Below are 21,684 nucleotides of genomic sequence, written 5' to 3' on the forward strand. Positions count from 1 at the left end.
CACTTTGGTCTTTAGTGCAACAGGGTCTGTAACTTTGAGGAAGGAAGTCTGCAGAGCTTTTTGACCAATAGTTTTTTCCATGAGGAATGAGCCAAGACCCACCAGACCTCCCCCCCCCACCCCCGCACCTCCCTCAGATATAATGGACCAATTGCAAGAAGGGTATAATACGTGCAGGATTATAGTTTGAAGTGCATGATTCTTTGTGTTCATACAGGTTACAGTATCCGAAACATTTTCCTTGTGCCCACCCCCACCCCCACCCCCACCCCCACCCCCAATACAGACAGACAGAGCTTTTGGACAGAGAAACACAGACTTGCGAGTACTCACTTCCATCGGTGAACCATCCACCCAATCCATCAGCAGGAACACTTTCAGAGTTCTGGAAGTACCAGGGTACTTGGGGAATGGGACAGTATCGATAACAACCTGGAAAGTCCGCTCACTTGCGTCGGCGCAGCCATCCTGGGCCATTACATACTTGCAGAGTCCATGGTAGTCATATTCGTGTCCGTCGCAAGTTCCAAAATGAGGATCTCCCCAAGCGAAGCAATTACATTGAGCTGAAAAAGTGTACGTGAGAAAGGAGGAAGGTACGGAGCATGTTCCAACCATTCTAAGAATATGGAGAATTATACAAGGAGGAGTGTCAAAATGTCTTTGAAAACTATTTCTTTGGCTTGTGCCTACTTGGAGCTTCAAAAGGCCTGCCAGCTCCCAGCTGCAGCTAAGTTATATTTTTTTGACAGCTCATTGTAAGAACACCCCCTTTTTTTTTGATAGTTTAAAGAAAAGAAAAAAAAGTGCCACAATAAGTTGCCTTCCAGTTTTATGTCAAAAATTGACTATCAACGATCTGTTTAGGTATTAAAAGCTTATTGTCGATTTTGGAAGCAGCTTCACAAAACCAGCAAAGAATAACTGGCAAAAAAAAAACGGCCCATCTACTTTCATACCGAGTTGAGATCATGCGCAGTTAAAAAAAAAAAACTTTTAAGAAAGCCTGCAAAAAGAGAAAAAATTGTCTAATCCAAAAATAAATCTGACTGTATGTGCTGTAGGTTTTTATGCCAAAAGATGAAGCAACAACATCATCCAGGACCATAGCTAGGCTGCTTTCGGGGGAGGGGGGGGCATTACCTATTTTCTAAAAGATAAAAAAACCCACACCCACCCCTAGAAGCTACGCTACTGACAAAATCTGCAAAGAATGGTTCCTATAAATGAATGACAAGCTGGTATTACCGTTCTCACAGAATCGTCCAGAGTGACCAGATTTGCATATGCATTGAAAATCAGCTTTTTCCTCCACTGTGTTGTAAAATCCAATGCAGTTGCCAAAGTTACATGGGTTTCCATCGCAGACACCTGTCAGATGATGTGAAAGAGTAGATTGCTTGCTACATTCTGCATATTCATGAGATGTGTGTCTTAACTATTAAATTCCTCGCACTACCTTGAAATTTTACGCACACATAAGGTAACAAACACATGATTGATAATCGCTGCAAACTTACTGCCTGATGTCACTTGTTCCATTGCTTATAATAACATTTTTGGGACATTTCTTAGTCTTCCATAGTCCAGAGCCAGAGAGACCCAGCTTCAATTTTCGGTTTCGGCGAGCAGTTTTTTCACTGTTCCGGTGGATTTTCCAACTCAAAAAGTATAATTCAGATTGTATATATCGATAGATATATACTGTATCTTTCTTATGCCTCTGTTCCTTTTTTATAGGGACTAACATTTCTTAACATATGTATATATATATATAGATATATATAGATATATATTATCCATATTTTCATATATTTAAAACATGCTGTGCTGACCCTGGAAAGGTAGATTCAAAATATACCTTTGGCTAGTGAGGTAAATATATGTAAAATAAAAATAAAAAATACAGATATAAATATAAAATATGTAGTTAACAAGTTAAAACATACTAACATCTGCTTGAAAGTCTTACCGAGGTCTACGTGATGAGTGTTCTGTCCTCTCTCGCAAACTGCCTTAACTTTTGCATCACACGGCATATCGTTCCATTTGCCTGAGCCGCCCCAGTTTATGACTGTACAGTCCTCACCCGTTCCCCAGTCGTTAGGTTCATGACCGTTCCAGCCGGTGAAAGACAGAGGCTGCTGATTTGGGTAACTGAGGAATCTACCCTCATCTAAAAGATCGGTGACAGCTATCCAAGCTTTCTCCCCGGAAACCACAGCTGCCACAGCTGTGTTTTCGTATACGGAGGTGATGTCAACGACATGGCCTCCCAGATCTTGACAACGGACGACAGCATCGAAGAAAGTCAATTGCTCATCGACTAACTTGTAGCAGCCGCCTCCTAACCTCAGCCAGTCTTCAGGGCAGTCATCTGTCAGGGAAAGAATCATAGGTTAAAGAAGATGAAGAAGAAGAAGAAAGAAGAGGGAGAAATCATTGACCTGTTATCAAGACCGTGTCCATTTCAAAAGGTTAGCCATCGCAATTATGGAACCATCCCATCACTCCCACACTGATAAAACATTATAGTATTACAGTGTGTCAAAGGTGAAAGTACGTTGTTCCAAAACAAATCTGATGTTGACCGACCCCCTCATGTGGGACTTTGGTTTTTTACTTATTACTATTTCAAATCTATGTTTTAAGAGATGGGAAGAATTTTTAGGGTACCTCAGCTCGAATGGATCAGATTTTGTTCTGAGGGTGACATGGCATGCCCAGAAGATCCTCCACAGGGATCCTGAATTTCTTGCGCGATATGTACTTAAACTGTATTTATCCTGACAAAGATTTGTCTTTTTTTTGGTTTTCTTGGGACGCAAACTAAAAATTGCAGCAGTTTGCCGCTGAATCTCTTTTCCAATTTTTTTATTTTATTACGTTTTCTTGAAGTGAATTTCATAGAAGCGCAAAATAAAACCAAGAAAAACGTTGAAAACACAAAACGTGGAGTAAATCGGATTTACAAAAAATTAGGTAAACATGCTCAATTGCTTCATTCTGGTTCACTTATCAAATTTTACATCATTAATTTCACTTATTTCATTAAGTCCACATTTTTCACTGGAATATCATCGTTAATGTTGGGGTACACACGTAGTACACACCATGACAAGCATGCGTTACATTAATTAGTCGAATGAAAAATTGAGACTACCATTTTTTTTGGTTGTTGCTAATTGGCTTGAACAAACTAAGCGTGGAAACCAGCTTCGATGTAGCAAGGGATTTGAGCTTCTACAGTATATGCTGCCCAGAGTACAAATGTCAAGCCCTGTCCCATTGAAAGCTTGCATGCACGCAATACAGGGAGATTGCATTGCCTATACAGTGTATACATGTGCAGTATGTGCAGTATACATGTCACGGTAAAAGTAAACAACATTTTTCATCATAAACACTCTAATGTTGACATCATGAAGACAAAGGAATATCACCACATGATGACATTACCTCAGAAAACACATTACTACTTTGGATAAAAAAAAAGTTTAAAAAGAAGGTCAATGTAAAACTGCAGAGGACAACGTTCTTACAAATTTTTGCAAATATCACTCCCTGGACCCGGTAGTCGTGACCGGGACCGGGTATTAAGGTTTTACCGTCCGCCCTCCCAGGGTTCCCGTATCCCACCGTTAAAGGCGAAAAAAGGCTGCGATAATAACCGAGTAATACTGATTGGAGCCAAAGAGATGTGACTTCTACAAAAACCGGACAACACTTGGGGATTCTCCAACAGGAATGAACCCTTATGAAAGCATGATATTCCACTGATTTGTCCCCTTAGACAGAGTCAGTCAGCTTTTGGGGCGTACTCTTTCCCAACTGTTTTGTTTGTTTTGTTGAAAACTTGAAAACAAGAAATAGCATATGAAATACATCAAGGAATAGCATATGAAATACATCAAAGAAATACACTTGAAAATGATATTAAAAACTACAAGCGCTTACTTCCACCTCCACTTTCACAGACAAAGTTTAGGGACCAGTCGCAGGCATTGTCTGCCCACTTTCCATCCCACAGCATACGGGCGCATCTTTCGCTTGGATCAGCGTTGAAGTTTAAGAAGCCGTTTGCGGAGCCGTGCTCGTTGATCCAATGCCCCTCGGAGAAAGCGGAAGAGATCCCCAGGAAGATGTCGCTTCCGTCGACCTTCTGACTGAGCTCCCTCACGTAATCGTTCTCTTTCTCGTTGAAAATCTCCACCAGGTAGCCGCCTTTCCTGTTACAGAGCTGCTGAGCATCGGCGTACGGTAATGATGTTTTGACATACCTGTAACAGCTCCTGAGTTTTGGGTGGAATCCGTCTGGGCAGTTAGCTATGGATAGAAAAGGACAAGAATGTTTCAGGCTACAATAAATTAAAAAGAAGATTCCTTACCACATCTTGAATTAGAACAATAAAGGGAGTGAAGGATTCGCGCACAAAGAAACGTCTGATGCCGGTAATCTGACCTAATTTCGAATGAGGTGTAACAGAAGTGTTAGACACCACCATCGATCCCAGAAAATGAACTGTAACCATGATGAAAATTTTGACTTTCCATGTTTACAAGCAGGTGTCACACACACACACACATAGGTGTGTGTTACATTCAGACTGAGGACCCACCCGATTGTCCTTTCCATTGTTCAAATCCACGTACCCTAACCTTTAACAATACCCCTAAACAATGGAATAGCACACACATGCCAGGGCATAGATTCCTTTTGCCTCCGGCAAGGAATAAAAAACACTGATATAACAAAATGAAAATCATTCCAAACAGACTGGGAGTTTACCCTTTGTCATTGAATTATATTACAAATGACTAATAACCACAAAGAGAAGAGATTGCAATAAATGTTTGGAACTAGCCAACTGTACCATCCTATCAATTTTGTGCCATAATGTAGAAATAAAATTAGCTTATTTCAAATAGTTTCATAAAACTAAACTACAGGTATAAGGTGGTAGGGGGAAGGGGAAGGGGGGAAGAAAGAAAGAAACACAGCCATAGCAACAAAAGCAATTTCAGTAATAGGGACAATTTTTTTTTACACAAGCAACACACTTACATCTTTCTGCAAGAACTTCCATTCTCAGTCCAACACAGCCTTCTGCATTCCTTACTCGAAGCTTGATAAATTGAGCCTTTGCAATGGATTCTTCCAGCAAAAAGTCTTGGAAATCGTTACCAGACAAAGAGATATCCCCGAACTGTAAATGAACAGATGTCAATGCAAATCTGAAATGCCACAGAACTTTGCTAACAAACCCCCACTCCTTCCCCCCCCCCATCCCCCCGATAAGCCCCAACATTTCTTGTGGAAAAATTTAATTAACCGTGACTGACAATACGTAACCACGCTTGCAAGAAACTTTTGTTTGGCAGGCTGTTTCAGTACGCTAAACCAGAGTTTTTATTGCAAATAACATAAACAACGACATTAGTTCACTTTTGGGATTGAACCCTGATAAAAAATTTTTTTTTTAAAATTGTCAATTGTTATTAAACCAAATGGACCGATTTTAAGAGCATGTTCTGTGAAATACTACATCGATGGGGAGAAAATTCATATAATCAGAGGGAAACTAAACTGGAATAAAATGAAAAGGGGGGTAGGGGGGAATAAAACCAAATGAAATTTAAAACCAACCGTTTCAGACTCGATGTAATGTTCATTGTCCTCACTGTAAGAGAGGACAAAGCTGGAGATGGAGCAGGTCCCATCAGGGCAGGCCTGAAGCCTGATGCCAAAGATTTTGAATTCTTCTAGGAGGGCGACCTGAATTTCTGGAGACTCATCGGATGCCATTGCTTTCCAGCATTTATCGCCGTCCAGTCTTCCGCTGGCGGGGACGAAACCTTCTTCCTCCGAAGAGGCTTTGAAAGAGGGTGTGCCCAGTTCGCCATCCGATCCCACACCGATTGTGTTAATGTCCAGAGCTGAAAAAGGTTGAAAGTGATATTTCTTGGGTTGAGATGGACTTCGGAGCTGGATTTCTGATAGTAGCCATGACGACCTGATAGTGTGTATTCTATAGCAGAGTTATAGCATCTTCAAAAAATTCAGGCAGGCAGACAAATAGACACAGGTCTGTCCATAATCAACCATAGGTGTCCTAACGATAGCTATCATTGTCATCATCAAACACAGGTTGATGAAGTAGTAACTGCATATAGATGACAAAAATACAGATCAACAGTCTGAAATCATTCCAGACATGCTCGCAAACTACAAACATGATCCACGCACTTCAAATTCAATCTGCGATAGAAATTGATTCAGAGGAATCCGTACGCTGTGTTGAATTCCATTGCAGACGAACCGAAGGACTAGAAACGTTTTTTTTTCTACGTATATTACAGGTAGCATAGCGTGTCGACATTTTTTTTTTATTCTTCATTTGCTACCGCCCGGAACCAACCAATTCATTTTTTCAATAAACCACAGCTCCAGTTTCCCCTCTTTTCGCCCTCCAACCCGTAGAGATGAAGCAGAAAATAACAGTTGTAACAAAATTGTGTATTTCTTCCAACAGGAGCCTTCTGTTAATTGATATGTCTTTGAAATATGTTGGTGATATGTTTTATATGATAAATATATTGTATTGGGTATATTCTGTGTCAGATTTCTGGAATGAAAAACAAAACATTGTTACCGGTATCAGTGATTCACAGATCTAGATATAGAGTTGCCATCAGAAAATATTGAATTATTGGGGTTTAGACGCTTCCATGGTGGAAACTGTTTGAACGGATGACTTTAGGCACAAAATTAAAGCTTGAACATGTTGTAGACTGTTAGAAAAGACCCCAGCCAAGTTTTTATTTGTATACCATACTTTCAATAGAGGCAATGACCCCTGTCAATAAACATCCGAGGCTGATCGTTAAAAAGTGAGATTGGACTCGCATGTCGCAGAGATCATCAAGTCTAGTTCCTCCGGTGAAGGTCAAAAAATCAAACGAGCATTTTATGGCCTCAAAATATTAAACATGTTTACAATGCACTACACGAATTTGCCATGGATATTAAAATGGTTATGATTATAACCAACATATGCCCCGCTGTTTTTACATGACATTAAGAGAACATGACTCGGTCTCACATTCGATGGACTAACATTAACGGATGAAACAATAATATTAAGGCCTTCACCGAGGAGCTAACAACATCATCGTCAATTTTAGCCTTCAAAAGCAGCATTTTGATATGTCGAGCTTCGTTTTAAAGGTCGATATCTCGAAAAAATGAAATCGTAGCCAATCATCTTACCGGAAGTCAAATTTTCCCTCCTTTGTGGACAATGACATATCGGGTAGAAAACTTGGCCTAAAGTCATTCTGTAAGTTTTTAAGGCCGAAGTCTTTTTTTTTAAGTTATGAATTCTGTTGGAGATACCTTCCCCTCACTCCCCGCCCCCCCCTAACACCATGGATCAGAAAGTTCACTGTAAACATATACTGTAGACATATACTGACATATACATATAAATCCCACAATCATATATACATTCGGGTAAACTCACGTGTGCAATTAATACCGTCTCCTTCAAAGCCGAGATTGCATCTGCAAGCTTGCTTGCCATTTTCAGTTATACATTTGGCATCAGCATGGCACTGGTAAGCCAGTACCTCCATGTCACCACTTGAATGACAAATTCGCTTGGTTCTGCATTGGTCAACGATTTGTTCAGTATTCACCTGATCAAAGAGGATGAAAATAATTTTGCATTTTTATTTTTAAGAACCGGCTGAGGTCAGAACAATTATGCAAAGAAGACTGTAGCAATTGAGAAACATGTGTCTTGAAAAGGGGAAAAAAAAAAAAAAATTCATCTGTTATAGAAATGCCAGGCAGACATGGACCTTCGAGACTAAGGATGTACCAATTGTTATGCACCTCAACCATCTACTCAGTTAATTAATACAATTTAATTTAATTTAATTAACACAATTTTTTCCTCCGCATGTCAACTCCTGTTAATGTCAAAGTGATTTGACATCTTAATGGCATGAAAACAAAGGAACAGACAGACAGACAGACCTACATGCAAAACCCTTTGTTATTTTTCTTTCCCCCCCCCCCTTTTTTTCTATTCATTTTAAAAATCACGGGATATTCAGTGAGTGACTTTGATTTTTTTTTTTTTTTTTTAATGTAGTATTTTGATTTTATATTTCTGCATCACTACCATGCAAACCAACTTAAAATGCTCAACTTTATATATGCAACTACATATATACAACTATATATATACAACTACATATATACAACTATATATATACAACTACATATATACAACTATATATATACAACTATATAACTTATGAAGGGAGGCTGAGGGGAGAGTCAAAGGAAGGGTCAGCCTGCTCGTTAAGACCAGAATCACAGAGTCAGCAGTATAAGATTTCACCAATTTATTAACTGCAGCAAACAGCCTCAAGCCAGATGTGTCAATTACAAGTTGCGCCCTCGTAGACAGACCATCACCATCGCACAACCGAGTACCAAGACAGGACCAAAATTAACTCTTTGCCAATGTAAAACACCGCTAACGGATCAAAATCTCTTCTCTCAAACTAACAGAGACCTTGCTTCTTGAAGTTTTCACAGGCCAGTATAACCCGCGCCAAGCCAGGCGGGTGCAGTTGCATAAATATAGGGCTAACAAGTGCATGAATATTCCTAATCTTAAACATCCAAACCCTGTATTACTGCAGAGAAGTGACCCTAGCGCCAAAATATACGTAATTATAAACATGTCTACCTAAGAAAAGTAGGAATCAATAGTACAACAGACCCAAAAGGATGAAATTTAAGCAGCACTACTTTAGTTGAATGAGGTACCTACATTATCAAAATAAGGGCTGTGTGGTGGTAGACAAAGGGCTCTCCTGACCATATGCTGCCCATGTGAACCAAGCTTTGAATAATTCATGAGTCATCAGTCAAACACTGCTAGTGCACTATTTTCAACTCCCTAGAATCGTATTGCCATATTAAAGATATCGGAAAAGAAATAACAAGAGGAGAACTCTTTTTGTTGTACTGCTCACTAGTGGTGAACATTACATTTACAAATTTACGTTTTTATGGCCGGAAGTCACTGAGATCAGAGAATATCCTCCGTTCTTATAGGATGCAGGAGAGCATTGTATATACAGCGACGAGGCTTCATGAAATAGTTTTATTCACATTTAATAAAACCAAGAAACAATTATTCTGTGGAAATGTTAATTTCCACAAGAGTTCTCCCCATATTTTTCAATCTTTGCATATTCATGTCTTTGCTTCCATTTTTATTTCTTACTATTCATTGCATATAACAATTTGGAGTGTATCCATTCTGAAATTTAATCTCACCGAAGAGATATTATTCGGACAGAGCTCTACTGTAGGTCGCAGTCACTGTTTTGGGAGAGACGCTTTCAGAAATGAGTGCGACGAGCGGCGAAAACGATGTTTATTTTAAAAGAACGACCCAATGTCGGCATAAAAGTTATAAACCAAAAAGAGACCTTCATGTAAACACCATCCAAAGAACAACCGCACCCGTCGATGGTGACACAGTCTGCTCCATCCAGGAACAAGCCATCTTTACAGAAACATCCACTGGAGGCAGGTCCCACTGGCTCATCAGCAGGGCCACTGCACAGGTAGTCTCCGAGATAGTTGACTTTGTATTCTTTACCAGCCGGACACGCTTGGGATGCTGTGGTATAAAGATATATAAATATATATATATATATATATCCATGTACATACCACCTTTGAGGGAAAAAACAATGTTCCGTATTAGACTTTAAAACTTTCAAAAAAATATGACAGAGAAAATCCAGACAATTTACTTCTTCCATGTGCACCAGCAGCTCATGTTAGTTGCTTGGTTTCAGTGATATTAACAGATCAACATAGTTTACCGAATTGAAACGGAACATCATTGACTTACTCGGATGGCTAGAACCAACTGGCAATGCAGGACGAATACATACTTTAGTGGGTTGATGACAAAACGAATAATAGAAAGAGTCATTGTCTTCATATTAAAGGCAAATGATTTGACCTACCGCAAAAGTCATTGGTTTGCCAGATACCCACATCGAAGCCCTCTCTCAAGCATTCTTGTGCAAAGGTGGCTGGATAGCTACACTGCTCTGACTTTGAGGAGATATCCATGCAATAGTCAGTGACACAGTTTTCGTAAAGGGCATCTCCTATAGTGCTCAACTTGTTATCATAGCATGCCTGAAATGGTCCTAGATAGATAAACAATGAGGGGGAAAAAAAATCAATGTTCCCTTGTTTTTCAGGACTGCATGTACTAAAATGATCTTAAAACAAGAGCGACCACAATAGCTATGACAGGCTTCACGCAAGTGGTTTCACAAGACATTTGGGAGTTTGGGTGGGGGGAGGTGGGGGATGGGCACAGCAAAATAAGAGCAACATTTTAGGGGGAGGGGTATACAGAGTGTGAAAAATGTTAGCTAGTGCTGGGTGTGTGTGGGACAACTTCTTGAAGCTAAGTGGCTTTCAACATTTCCAGAACTGATATCAGCTTCAAATATCTATCTTTTCTTTATGGCCATGGCATAATTCATTTCGGGGACACCAGCAGTAACCAAAAATTTTTCTTAAAGGTAGCAATGCCACTGGCTGACATCACTTAACTGAGTCATGCAGTACGTCAGTACTGGTTTCCTTTGATGACATCAGCTGTAACTATGTGAATATTATCAGTCTGAACATGAGACCGCTCAGGTTCAACTGTCAAATACCATATATAGCTTTTGTGATTGTGGGTGGAATCTGTTTAAAGTGAAACAGTTTTGTAATGATACCTTTCCAAATGAGCATATTTATATTCTCTGAATTAAACAGGGATGAGCCTGGGGTAAAAAAAAATCATGGAACTTTTGCAAAAATTGCGGTATAGGCTCCAGTTTGAGTATGCTACAGTGTTTTTGTCCCAGAGGTAGAAAAGAAATCACGGATATTCCGCGAATTCACGGAAAAAGCTCATGCCTGATTAAAAGGTTTCTTGTTACTTCTTGGTATATTGATGACTGCATCAAAGGAAAAGAATGCAACGTACCTGTCTGCATGAAACAGATTGGCAATTAATACTTTGAGTGACACATTTTAAATCTGAGCAATTATAGAATTATATGATCATCAAAATTATTGCCTTCACCTGTTCTGATTCTGTTACAGAAAGCTTCTACAGTAGCCCTCACATCGTCTTCATCGCAGGCCTTCACTACCTCACCTGGATCTGCGACACAGGTACCTGAGTCTGGCAAGGCGAAGAACCAACTATCTCCGAACGGAACAAGTCCTTCTTCATTTGTATTTGCAGGCAGCTGAAGAATTAACAATTACAACTATGAGTCATTCAGTGAAGTACAGCAGCAACAGCAGGGTAGCAAGCTATCAAAAAGGGGCCAGCATAGTGAATACCAAAGTAATGGGGGGGGCGGGGGGGGAGGTAGCAAGACCCTCTCCCTCCCCTAAGTTCCTTTGCCTTTGTACAGTAAATTTCATGTTTATGAATTAGAAGTGGTGAGAAACATTCACAGGGACACTGCAGTGGCCTAGACTTTCTCTGACTTTTCATCCGTGCAAGGTGGTGATAAGATTTACTTTTCTTTTGTTTGACTTTTCACAAAGATGAAAGGCTAGACAGTCGATGGTGACGACACTGAGGAACAGGGATTAATCGTCATAACATATAGGTTCAATCAATGAAGCCTTCACAAGAGTGGCGCTACATAGGGGTGACTTTTTTGTCGGTTGTTTCTCTACCGATTCACTTATGAATGGCTATGGACCCCTGGAGCTGCTGGGATTGAGGCTGCATTGCACAAGAATTTTTGTTGTTATTTTTACTATAAAAGAGGGGGGGGGGGAAGACAGCAGAAAGAGATTTAAGGCATTTAAATACAACTGCTAAAACTGTTCACAAACCCATACACTTCCAAACATTCTTCAAATATGTCATCGGAATATTACATTTAAACAGTCGTGGTTTCAAAAGCCATGAAAGCTAGGCTTTTTTTCTTACTGGATCTGTGGCACCATATGAGAGGTAGTCATCATTCATATCATCATTGTAGTTTCCGCACAGGCCGCAAACCTTCGATTTGTATGCATCGTTGACTCCCACATTTACTTTCCTGACGTAGTCCCAAGTTAGAGTAAAAGCTCCAAATATGTCAACAACCTGCAGTACAAGATAATGACCACAATATAAGCTTAGATATCAAATATTTCAGGTACATTGTTAAGTACTATGATCCGCCTGGCGATACATATTTGTGGGGTACATATTCCTTTCATACCCACTACAAAATATGTATGAACAACACAAAACATGTCCCACTGACACTATATAGCAACGACAAAATATATTGCTTGGGGCTTAGGTTGACTTTGACCAAGAAGTCATCATAAACCAAAGCTAGATATAATACCAATGCCAGTATAAAGGCTTCATATTCTTGACATGACTTGCAAAAAAGGCACGATTAGCAGAAATGCAATGCAGTTAGAAAACTTCTTTCAATAGATGGCTAGGCTGACTCTGTTTTCAACTTCAACAATTTCTCTTTTGGTATCCTAGCTAACTGAGCCACCATAATTGGGGACCTCCAGCCAATGACTTAGATATTTGAACCCACTTCAGTACAAGAAAGATATTTCAAAAGTCACTTGGCATCGTATCCACTATCCAGTGGAGCTGCTCAGGTTATTCCCATTGAACTAATTACGTTTGTTTAACACGTTTCAGCACAAAATAGATATATATGCCTAATTTTAATATTTAGGCCTAGGCCTATAGGCTATACTTTCAAAAACTGTGATGGGTAAAACTGCTACTTGTGCCAAGTGTCATGCTCTACATCAAAAGCCAACATAGCATAGGAAACCAGGGACTTCATTCGAAGCGGGCTGATACTGATAGCCATGCAGTGGAAGGGTAACTGAACTTTGTTATCCTTGCCAAATTGCTATAACTTTGCACGAAATCTCGACAGCATAAATATCTCCAACAAGGGCGTAGGAACCGGGGGGGCTGGGGGGGCGCCAGCCCCCCCAGTGAAAAATGTGGAGGGGCGGAAGTATCATTCCGCCCCTCCACTTCGCAAGTCAAAAAACCCCTTTTTCATTTCCAAATGAGAAAAAAAATCTCATTTGGAGCACCAAATTGCATCTAAGGCCAGGTGAAAATACAAAATTAAGTTTACAAAATGGAGTGGCTGTTGAAGTGTGCTATATTGCACCAAATTGCATCTGAGGCCACCTGGAAATGCAAAAAAATCCAAGGGGGCACCCCCTCCCCTTAGACCCCTCCCCCAAGCCGGCCATCAGTCTTCAGCCCCCCCCCACTCAAAAGTAACTTCCTACGCCACTGATCTCCAACATATGAACTGGCCTACATGCAGCCTAGGCTAGGCCTAGTATTAATACTCTAGCATATGCTTAAGTGCCTTCGAAGATTTGCATAAAAATTAAGTTATCTTTTTTTATACAGCCAACTCCATGTAAATTTACCCCTACTTCCTTTTCGCTCTTTCCAGTCCTTTCCTGACGTTTTCATAGTCATATATCAGTTATAAATTGGGATCCAAGCCGCGATGGCGGATTTTGCCCAAACGTTAGGGTACAAGGCTAGCTGAAGGTAACTGCATGTTGGCAGCAACATTGAATCGTCAAAATTCAATTTTGTAAATATTGTAAAAGATTGTCTTTCATGTGGTGGCCTAAACTGAAACAATTCGAATCGTTCGTTACATTGATCAATGAACATATAATTGACTACACCATACATGTGTAGCGGCGTAATTTGACACCGCTACTGTTTCCGTCACTGATAATGAGCCGTATTATAGTACTTTTAGCCCTCAATTACCCTTACGGTCGCAAACTCCAAATAGCGTATATATCAATCCTCAGGTGTTCTCCTATTTCAGGAAAAGTGCAAATTAGGAGCAGGACTACAACTGTTTTGCTATGTTATCAATTGGGATCTGTTTTTTTTTTGTGGCTTGGGTGTTAGAGAGCATAAATGGAAGCACATGTGGTGCAAAAAATGGGTCAATTGAGGCAATTTTAGACCAGTTTAGCCCTCTCAGGGGCAGCGTACGAAGATTGTTTACGACTGAGTAAAGAGGTTTATTTACAAGTGACGAAAAGTTCCGGCTCTCGTAGCAAAAGAAATCTGCATGTTCATGGTACGGAAAATTGATGGTGCCATGAAAGGCCAACTTGTCAGCTATCCAGTGATGGGTAGCGTTTAGCTAGTAAAAACTTCTATCTAAACTTAGAGACCACATTTCTTTTGTCGACTTTCGACTTCGACCGCTCAACATGACTATGGTAGGCCATATGGGAAATGATTGCTGATTTAATGTCCATACGAATTAAAATTATCACCGGTATTAATTCTATTTGATACCGGTATTAATTCTCAGCATATCACCATGCAGCTTCATATGCCGGTATTAAATAGAATTAATATGCAAAAATCGCAGCATAGACTCATTTGAAAACAGTTCAAAAGTGGTTTGGATAAGCTATGAAAAGTGTACGGGCGACCAAATGTTCGAATATAAACTTAACATTAAAACCTCTCCTCAAAGTGGTTGAAAAAATGCTAGCGGTCGATGTTTGAGGCGGTTTATCGGTTCCAATATTACAAGTTCATTGGGCATTTCCTATATCCGAAAAACACAACTTATGCAAAATCCTGGCAGAAATTGTGAAGGAATTCAGTGGCCTATATCTAATATCTATACAAAATAAGTCCAAATGAAATTTAATTTGACTACAAGTAGGCCCAAGTTAATTTTGTCCAAGTTAAGTTGAAATTCAATTGGTTCGATTCTCGATGAACTGTAATTGTTTTCCACACCTCAAATACGCGCGCTCTGGTACACGCACACACACCCTCTCTTAAAAGCTTCCGTAAAGAAATCAGGTTACAAGTTAAACCCATACTGTACCTGCATAATTAAAGATTATGATGGTACAATTGCATTTGCGTATGACTCTTGGTGTATCGAATTTCTCTCTACCATTGGCTGCTGTAAATATCGTTAACTTTATTGCGACTTATTTTAGTTAAAGATGGTATTTTTATACTCAAACGATATAAAGGGTCTTTTCCTTTATCCGGACCGTAAACTTTTAAGAGGGTACGGTAGTTTGGCAGGATTTCAAAAGAAGAACCACCAGGCTACATTTATTAACCACCGTCAGGTGACTTATATTTGTAAGCCGTTCATGGTGTTACTAATTGTGCATTCGTGTTTTGCAGCCTATACTGCACTCTATTCAAACGTTGACAGTAGTATAGGTTTATTTGGGATATTACACATCTATAGCTTATCTTTCGATCATGATCATATCCTTTACTGACACCAATTCTTGACTGATGAGCGTTAGTGGCTGCCATGGTTACATACAATTGGTATAAAATTCACTCACCACTCCCCTGCTGCAACTCCTTGCTTCGAAGAGTTCTGATACCAAAAATGGAAGATCCATTTCAAGACCGTCGTTTAAACACTTGCCTTCTCTTCTGTTAAGTTCAAATGTAACCTTTAATAGGGAAAATACAAGATAAAAGTATTAGCCTACCAGTCCTGACGAAAAGGTGAGAGATAGTGAGCGGTGCGGCAGGTCATGGTCTATACACTCCGGCAAGTTGCTGCCCGTTATAACATCTTTGATAACACATCTAGCATAGCCGACCTGAATCTCGACGCCATGGGCCAAGAGAATCCAATAAGATTGCAATGCAAAACGACAAAACAGGTGACATAAGGAAGCGTCGCTTGCATGCAGAATCAGGTGTCCAGCTATTTAATTCGCTTATTGATGAAACTAAGTTAGGTCAGTTAGATATATAATGAATCTCGTAACTAAATGTTTAAAACAATTTGCACATCACTGTAACGTACATTAGCTGCTGCATGTGGCAGATGTAACAACAGACAGGTTGTTGTCGTCATAAATATAACTTGTTGCGCGTGAAAACAATGAAAAACTGCGAACGTTATGCGCACTATATCATTACACGTGATGGATTCGGAAACACGATTTAATACTGCAGTAACTACGCGCAAGTAACTCAAATAGTATACAGTTCATGTAAGTGCGTGAGCCTCAGGCATATGTAACTGAGAAACATCGATCCATGGTACTTATGGTGTATCTCATCCTTAAATTGCCTTAAATTCTGGTAAAATTGTTTTGGAACTGATGAAATCGTCACTATAATTTATTAGGTTCACGATAAAATTTAAATTAAAATCCTTGCATCATTGTATAGTACTTAAAAAAGTTAAACGAACCGTTTCTTGTCCTTTTCTTGTAAGGATGATGGTGACTTGTTTGGTCACTGTCGCTGAGGATGTTTTCCATTGTTCTGTAGAAAGGACCACCCTGAAGGTAAAGTCTTGGTCAGCAGCGCCACAGTCATTGGTGATAAGAGTGTAAGAGCACTGGCCTTGATAGTCAAATGTCTGACCGTCGCAAGTTGTGAAATGAGGATCGCCTGAAGCTTCGCACTGACATCCTATAGGTAGAAAAGAAGGAAGGCTTATATACACTAACAAATTTGTCGTAATAAGAACTGCATGCAGGAAACTTTGATTAAGCGAAATACTTTAGTGATACTGATTATATGAGCTCCCGCGAATCGACCCTCTAGAAGTTCTGATTCTCCAAACTATCCCAACCGATTGATGAGGATCAAGCAATGGCATGAATTTACCGATAAATTAACCACATGAGAAGATGTATAACAAGAAATAAAAAAAAAATATTGTGTAAAAACTTAACCATAGGTGACCATTTATGATCTCTCTGAGATATCTGTGGTCAATACTCAAATACTGGAAGCTGTTATATTAATCTCGAACGAGCCTATGACCATCTCTGGATTTTTATTTTAGCCTTATTTGGAAGACATAATTCGCCAATATTTTAGAAATCTATTCATTTCTTTTTAAATCTATGTATTTGTAACATCTAATGATAGGCCTGCATTACTTTCCGCTCTATTTTTACTCTGAGAAGTGAGAAGCATTGAATAATTTGCTGGCATAAATTGTGTACATCCTGCAAAAGATTGCAGATACATGTTGAAATCAATATTCACTAAGGCAAATGGTTTGCAAACTCCAGGTTATAACGTATTGACGTAATTGTATATGAGAGTTTATGTTGATCACCGTTTATTGTTGTTTTTCTATCTTTTTTTCATCCTAGAATCTTTGAAAAGTGACTTTCTCTTGAAAAAAATAAAACCCTTCTAAATAAAGTTAGATGATAACTCTTACCATAGTTGTCTGATTCTTTCCCTAAAATAGAAAAAAAAGAAGAGATATAAAGATATATAATACACTAAATTTCGGAATTGTTAAAAAATGTTGCTGACATATCATCTGCTAGCTTCAAACTGGATTTCTGTGTCGGTTGTCATGACATTTACTGCAGGCTAGTTTGAGGTTTAAAGAAACAAAACATTTTGGACGTCTGATTTCCCTGTGGCATTCAAATATATACTGAAATGACATTAATTATCCAAATGAGATTTGAATGTATAACGAAGGGCATAACACGGCAACCTATCGGGGCAAATCTGTAAACCACTTAAATATAGCTGAGATATATAGGGGCACCTGGGATAGTCCCAAGCGAAGACAGGTCGTATAAATAGTCTTTACACATAATTCTCTTCACAAATTTAACCCACCAAAGCACATGCAAACAATAACAATCAATCGAAGACATAGAAACTATATATAAAGTTTTAACAGTCTTTTTTTTTTAATATGTGCTTGAACCACTTCAGTTTTTACACCATCCCACCCTAGGGTGTAGAAACCGGGGGGCTGGGGGGCGCCAGCCCCCAGTGAAAAATATGGAGGGGCGGAAGTATCATTCCGCCCCCCCCCCCCGCTTCTCAAGTCAGAAAACCCCTTTTTCATTTCCAAATGAGAAAAAAAATCTCATTTGGAGCACCAAATTGCATCTAAGGCCAGGTGAAAATGCAAAATTATATACAAAATGCAGTGGGTGGGTTGAAGTGTGCTATATTACACCAAATTGCATCTGAGGCCACCTGGAAATGCCAACAAATTCCAAATGGGAGGGGGACACCCCCTCCCCTTAGACCCCTCCCCAGGCCGGCCATCAGTCTTCAGCCCCCCCCCCCCGCTCAAAAGTACCTTCCTACGCCACTGATCCCACCCTTCTCTCCCAATACATATAACATGTACTTACTGTCTTCTGGGCTTCTCCAATCTGTGAAAGCAAACGGAGACGAGAAGGCAATGTCATCAAATGCAGAAGTATATATAAACATTAATGACAAAATTTACTCTGTCATAGTTGAATTAAACGTAATTAACGGTCCCCAGAAACAAACGTGAGACTTCTTGATTTATAAGTTTTCTTGATTGTTTTAGTCATTGTATAGCTTAATTGTTACTTGATAATTTATTCCACCCAATCCATCACGATGTCACTGGAGACTACGTATGTGCTTTACAACAATGCATTTAGCTCCTGCTTTGACTATATCAAGTCGCCCCCCCCCCAAACCCACCTTTGTTTTACTCTTTATTTGTGTCACCACAAATTTTTACGTTATTTAATTGATTCACTATATAAATGCAGATGATTTTTCCATCCAGTTTATCAGGCTATGTTCATTATTTATACAACGTATTACGGAACTGTACATTCAATCAAACAAATAAAATTGTCGAGCCGAAACTTCAATTGATGTGACAAATTGGGCAAATAGTTTACAGGGACTATGGGTGAAATGGCAGCAATGCAACCACCGTAATTATTCATAATTGACTTCTTGACATGTCACAAAACCAACTCAGCTACTTTGTCTGTCCACCGGCAAATATCAACATGGTTGCAAACAATCATAGGCTATTAAACATTAGGAGCACGATGAAGGGATAAAGTCTACACAATAGAGGCTTTGTATTTCGAGAACATTAGCAGTATATACTTACTTCCTCTCTTCGCCTTGTTTTTCTTGTCTGGAAAAGTAAACAATATATGATGATATATGATGATATATAATGATATATAATGATATTTATATTTATATTTATATATATATATATATATTTATATATATATATATATATATATATATATATATATATATATATATATATATATATATATATAGAATTGGTTGGTTGGCGTCTGTCTTGGCGCAGAGTGCTCTATGTCCAGTGGACAGAGCGGAATATATCGTCAGACAACTCAGAGTCTGACGATCGCTAAAACGCGTGAAACTCCGAGTTACAACTATACTAGTGTTCTCAACTAGTATCAACATATATATATATATATATATGTATATATATATATATATACATATAAACATAGATATAGCTATATATCTTCTCTTTGCTGTTTTAAATATGCATTAATCCGTATTCATAGTTACTTTTTTGTTCCCCCAAAAATTAAAAAGAAATCAACACGAATACTACTAAAAAAGACAAGCAACAACGAAGAATTGAGAAGTAACTTACCATTCCTGTCTTCTCTCCAATCTGTATCATCACAAGTACAACAACAAAAAGGGAAGGAATTTAAGAAAATTGAAAGTTAAACCATAGAAAACTTGATCAAATGCAACACAGGAAGTTATAACTTAAAGGAAACACGGACGCAACTATTATCTGTTTCTTACGTGACAGGGGTATTTGTGAAGAACAATTAACTACCAAACAGCTAAAAAAAAAATCTGCGTTTTCAGGAGATATATCCTAAATTTGAAAAATATCTTCTCTGCATGGGAGATATACAGGGGGTAGGAAGCTTTCAAAAGTGGGGCGGGGGGTGGGGAACAACATCAGAGGGGCACTTTCTCATTCCACAACCACCACTCGTTATGCTATAAACCGATACACACCGGCCATATATCACTTAAATATATATGATGTGTTAGTATGCTATCAACACTAATATGGTGCACGTGAATAATTAAAATAAAATATTTAAATTAACAAAGGCATAAGATATCCAAAAGACAGTTCTTCATAACAGGAACACATTTAATTTGCCAGTAGGGCACATTGGCTATTTATTTTTTGGGGGAAAAGTGGGGAATGGGCACGTGCCCCCAGTGCCCCCCCCACCCCCCCCCCCCTCGGCTCTTACCCTTCTGGAGATGTCAGTTTGTAAATCTGTGATTTTCATCTTGCCAATAGGATCTGAGACCTATTACTTTTTTCTGGTTTTTTATTTTATTTCTAAGGTAAAATGTTCATTGCGTTGACACTGAGACGCCCGCCATAATAGGATCATATTGACTCATTAGGTCAATTCATTGTTGAAATTTTCCAAAACCTATCAACTTCTCTGTAAGTTGAACCTGCATGTTATGTTTAAATTCCCTGTGTTTAGTCTTCATGCATGTGTTACAGAACCCTCGACGGTCAACCCTAATGATGCAAATTCACCATCAACAGGGGCGTCGGAAGCTATTTGAGATTGGTACGGCAGATCAGAGTGTGGCCATGCATCTATCATAATTATCGGTGGGACGTTTGGTAGGTCAAACTACGCTACGCGCCACCATGGTTGGCGCGTAGCGTAATGAAGAAAATTGTGAAAAAATGCCTCCCAGATTGCAGGAAATGGCATTTCCCGAGCTTGAAAACAAGACCCCTGCCATGCCAGAGTAGTCACATTTAGCCTACTTGCCGTCATCATTATTTAAAATTGTTTTTTTTTTTTTTTCTTAGTCCTATTTTTTTCCCCCCGTGAATATTGGTCCGGCGTTCGCCGGACCTGCCGTACCGGATCCGACGCCTCTGATCAATAATCTTGATATGACCCCAAATGGGTCAAGTTAAGAGAGGGTCGTGGGATCAGGGCAGGAACCAAGGGGTGCAAACATTCCATCAGATAAGTCACAGAAAGAAAAGAAAGAAAACATCCTTTATCTCACTTTGCCAAGCATTTGATCTTACCATTCCAAACTTTCTTGTCTGTTAGAAAATAAAACAAAAGAATATTTTTGAATCATAGAATACATGAGAATTTTTCAGTAAAGCTATAGCAACAAACCTGCCTACAAAGTCACAATCCACGCAGCCTCCCCCCCCCCCCCCTTTCCCCTCCTCCTTCCCACTCAAACCACCTATATAAGTGTGACTGAATTCAGGTACATTATAAAGATAAAGTGGCTGAGTATCGGGGGAAAGACGATTCAGATAAGCGAGGGATGTAGGATGGGTGATGGACGGGGGAAGGGGGTGGGGGGGGGGGAATGTAAACGTCAGATTAACGTTCCATAACGTTCCAAGTTACTGGTGGACAATGAAAAGAATTGACAGTTTAAAGGGTGAACAGTTCAAAATGAACCGGTAAAGGGTCGAATGGAAACCGTTAACCGTTAAAACACACTGCTATCCGCCCTCCTCCGTATACCCCCCACCTCATCCCCCAAGTGGCAATCTCTTCCAAGGATGCTCTAGAAACATGTGTCGAATGAGTTATTAGAATTGATAGAGCAATGGATTGCCATTAACGGTTAGTCCTGCACCGATGAGCCGGCTGCATCAATTTACCACTCACTAGGAGCATTTCAGAGATGTAGCGTATTTTAAAAGTAAATATATTCAAATCCG

At 39.4% G+C, this 21,684-nt stretch overlaps 1 protein-coding gene across 1 annotated transcript in view; it reads right to left on the reverse strand.

Moving 5' to 3' along the window:
- Nucleotides 1-21,684, reverse strand: part of LOC139968155 (zonadhesin-like) — a 43,567-nt gene that overhangs the window by 19,942 nt on the left and 1,941 nt on the right. Inside the window, exons 4-19 of the mRNA XM_071972551.1 lie at nt 21,025-21,042; nt 18,293-18,313; nt 17,347-17,367; nt 16,357-16,580; nt 15,488-15,601; nt 12,063-12,221; nt 11,193-11,361; nt 10,066-10,254; nt 9,517-9,710; nt 7,524-7,698; nt 5,648-5,937; nt 5,066-5,207; nt 3,958-4,326; nt 1,973-2,377; nt 1,249-1,371; nt 334-566 (exon numbers count right to left, since the gene is read on the reverse strand). Of these exons, the coding sequence (XP_071828652.1) occupies nt 334-566; nt 1,249-1,371; nt 1,973-2,377; nt 3,958-4,326; nt 5,066-5,207; nt 5,648-5,937; nt 7,524-7,698; nt 9,517-9,710; nt 10,066-10,254; nt 11,193-11,361; nt 12,063-12,221; nt 15,488-15,601; nt 16,357-16,580; nt 17,347-17,367; nt 18,293-18,313; nt 21,025-21,042 (2,846 nt within the window). The remainder of the gene's footprint in view (nt 1-333; nt 567-1,248; nt 1,372-1,972; nt 2,378-3,957; nt 4,327-5,065; nt 5,208-5,647; nt 5,938-7,523; nt 7,699-9,516; nt 9,711-10,065; nt 10,255-11,192; nt 11,362-12,062; nt 12,222-15,487; nt 15,602-16,356; nt 16,581-17,346; nt 17,368-18,292; nt 18,314-21,024; nt 21,043-21,684) is intronic.

The sequence above is a fragment of the Apostichopus japonicus genome, chromosome 5, assembly GCF_037975245.1.
Source record: "Apostichopus japonicus isolate 1M-3 chromosome 5, ASM3797524v1, whole genome shotgun sequence".
NCBI lineage: Eukaryota > Metazoa > Echinodermata > Holothuroidea > Aspidochirotida > Stichopodidae > Apostichopus > Apostichopus japonicus.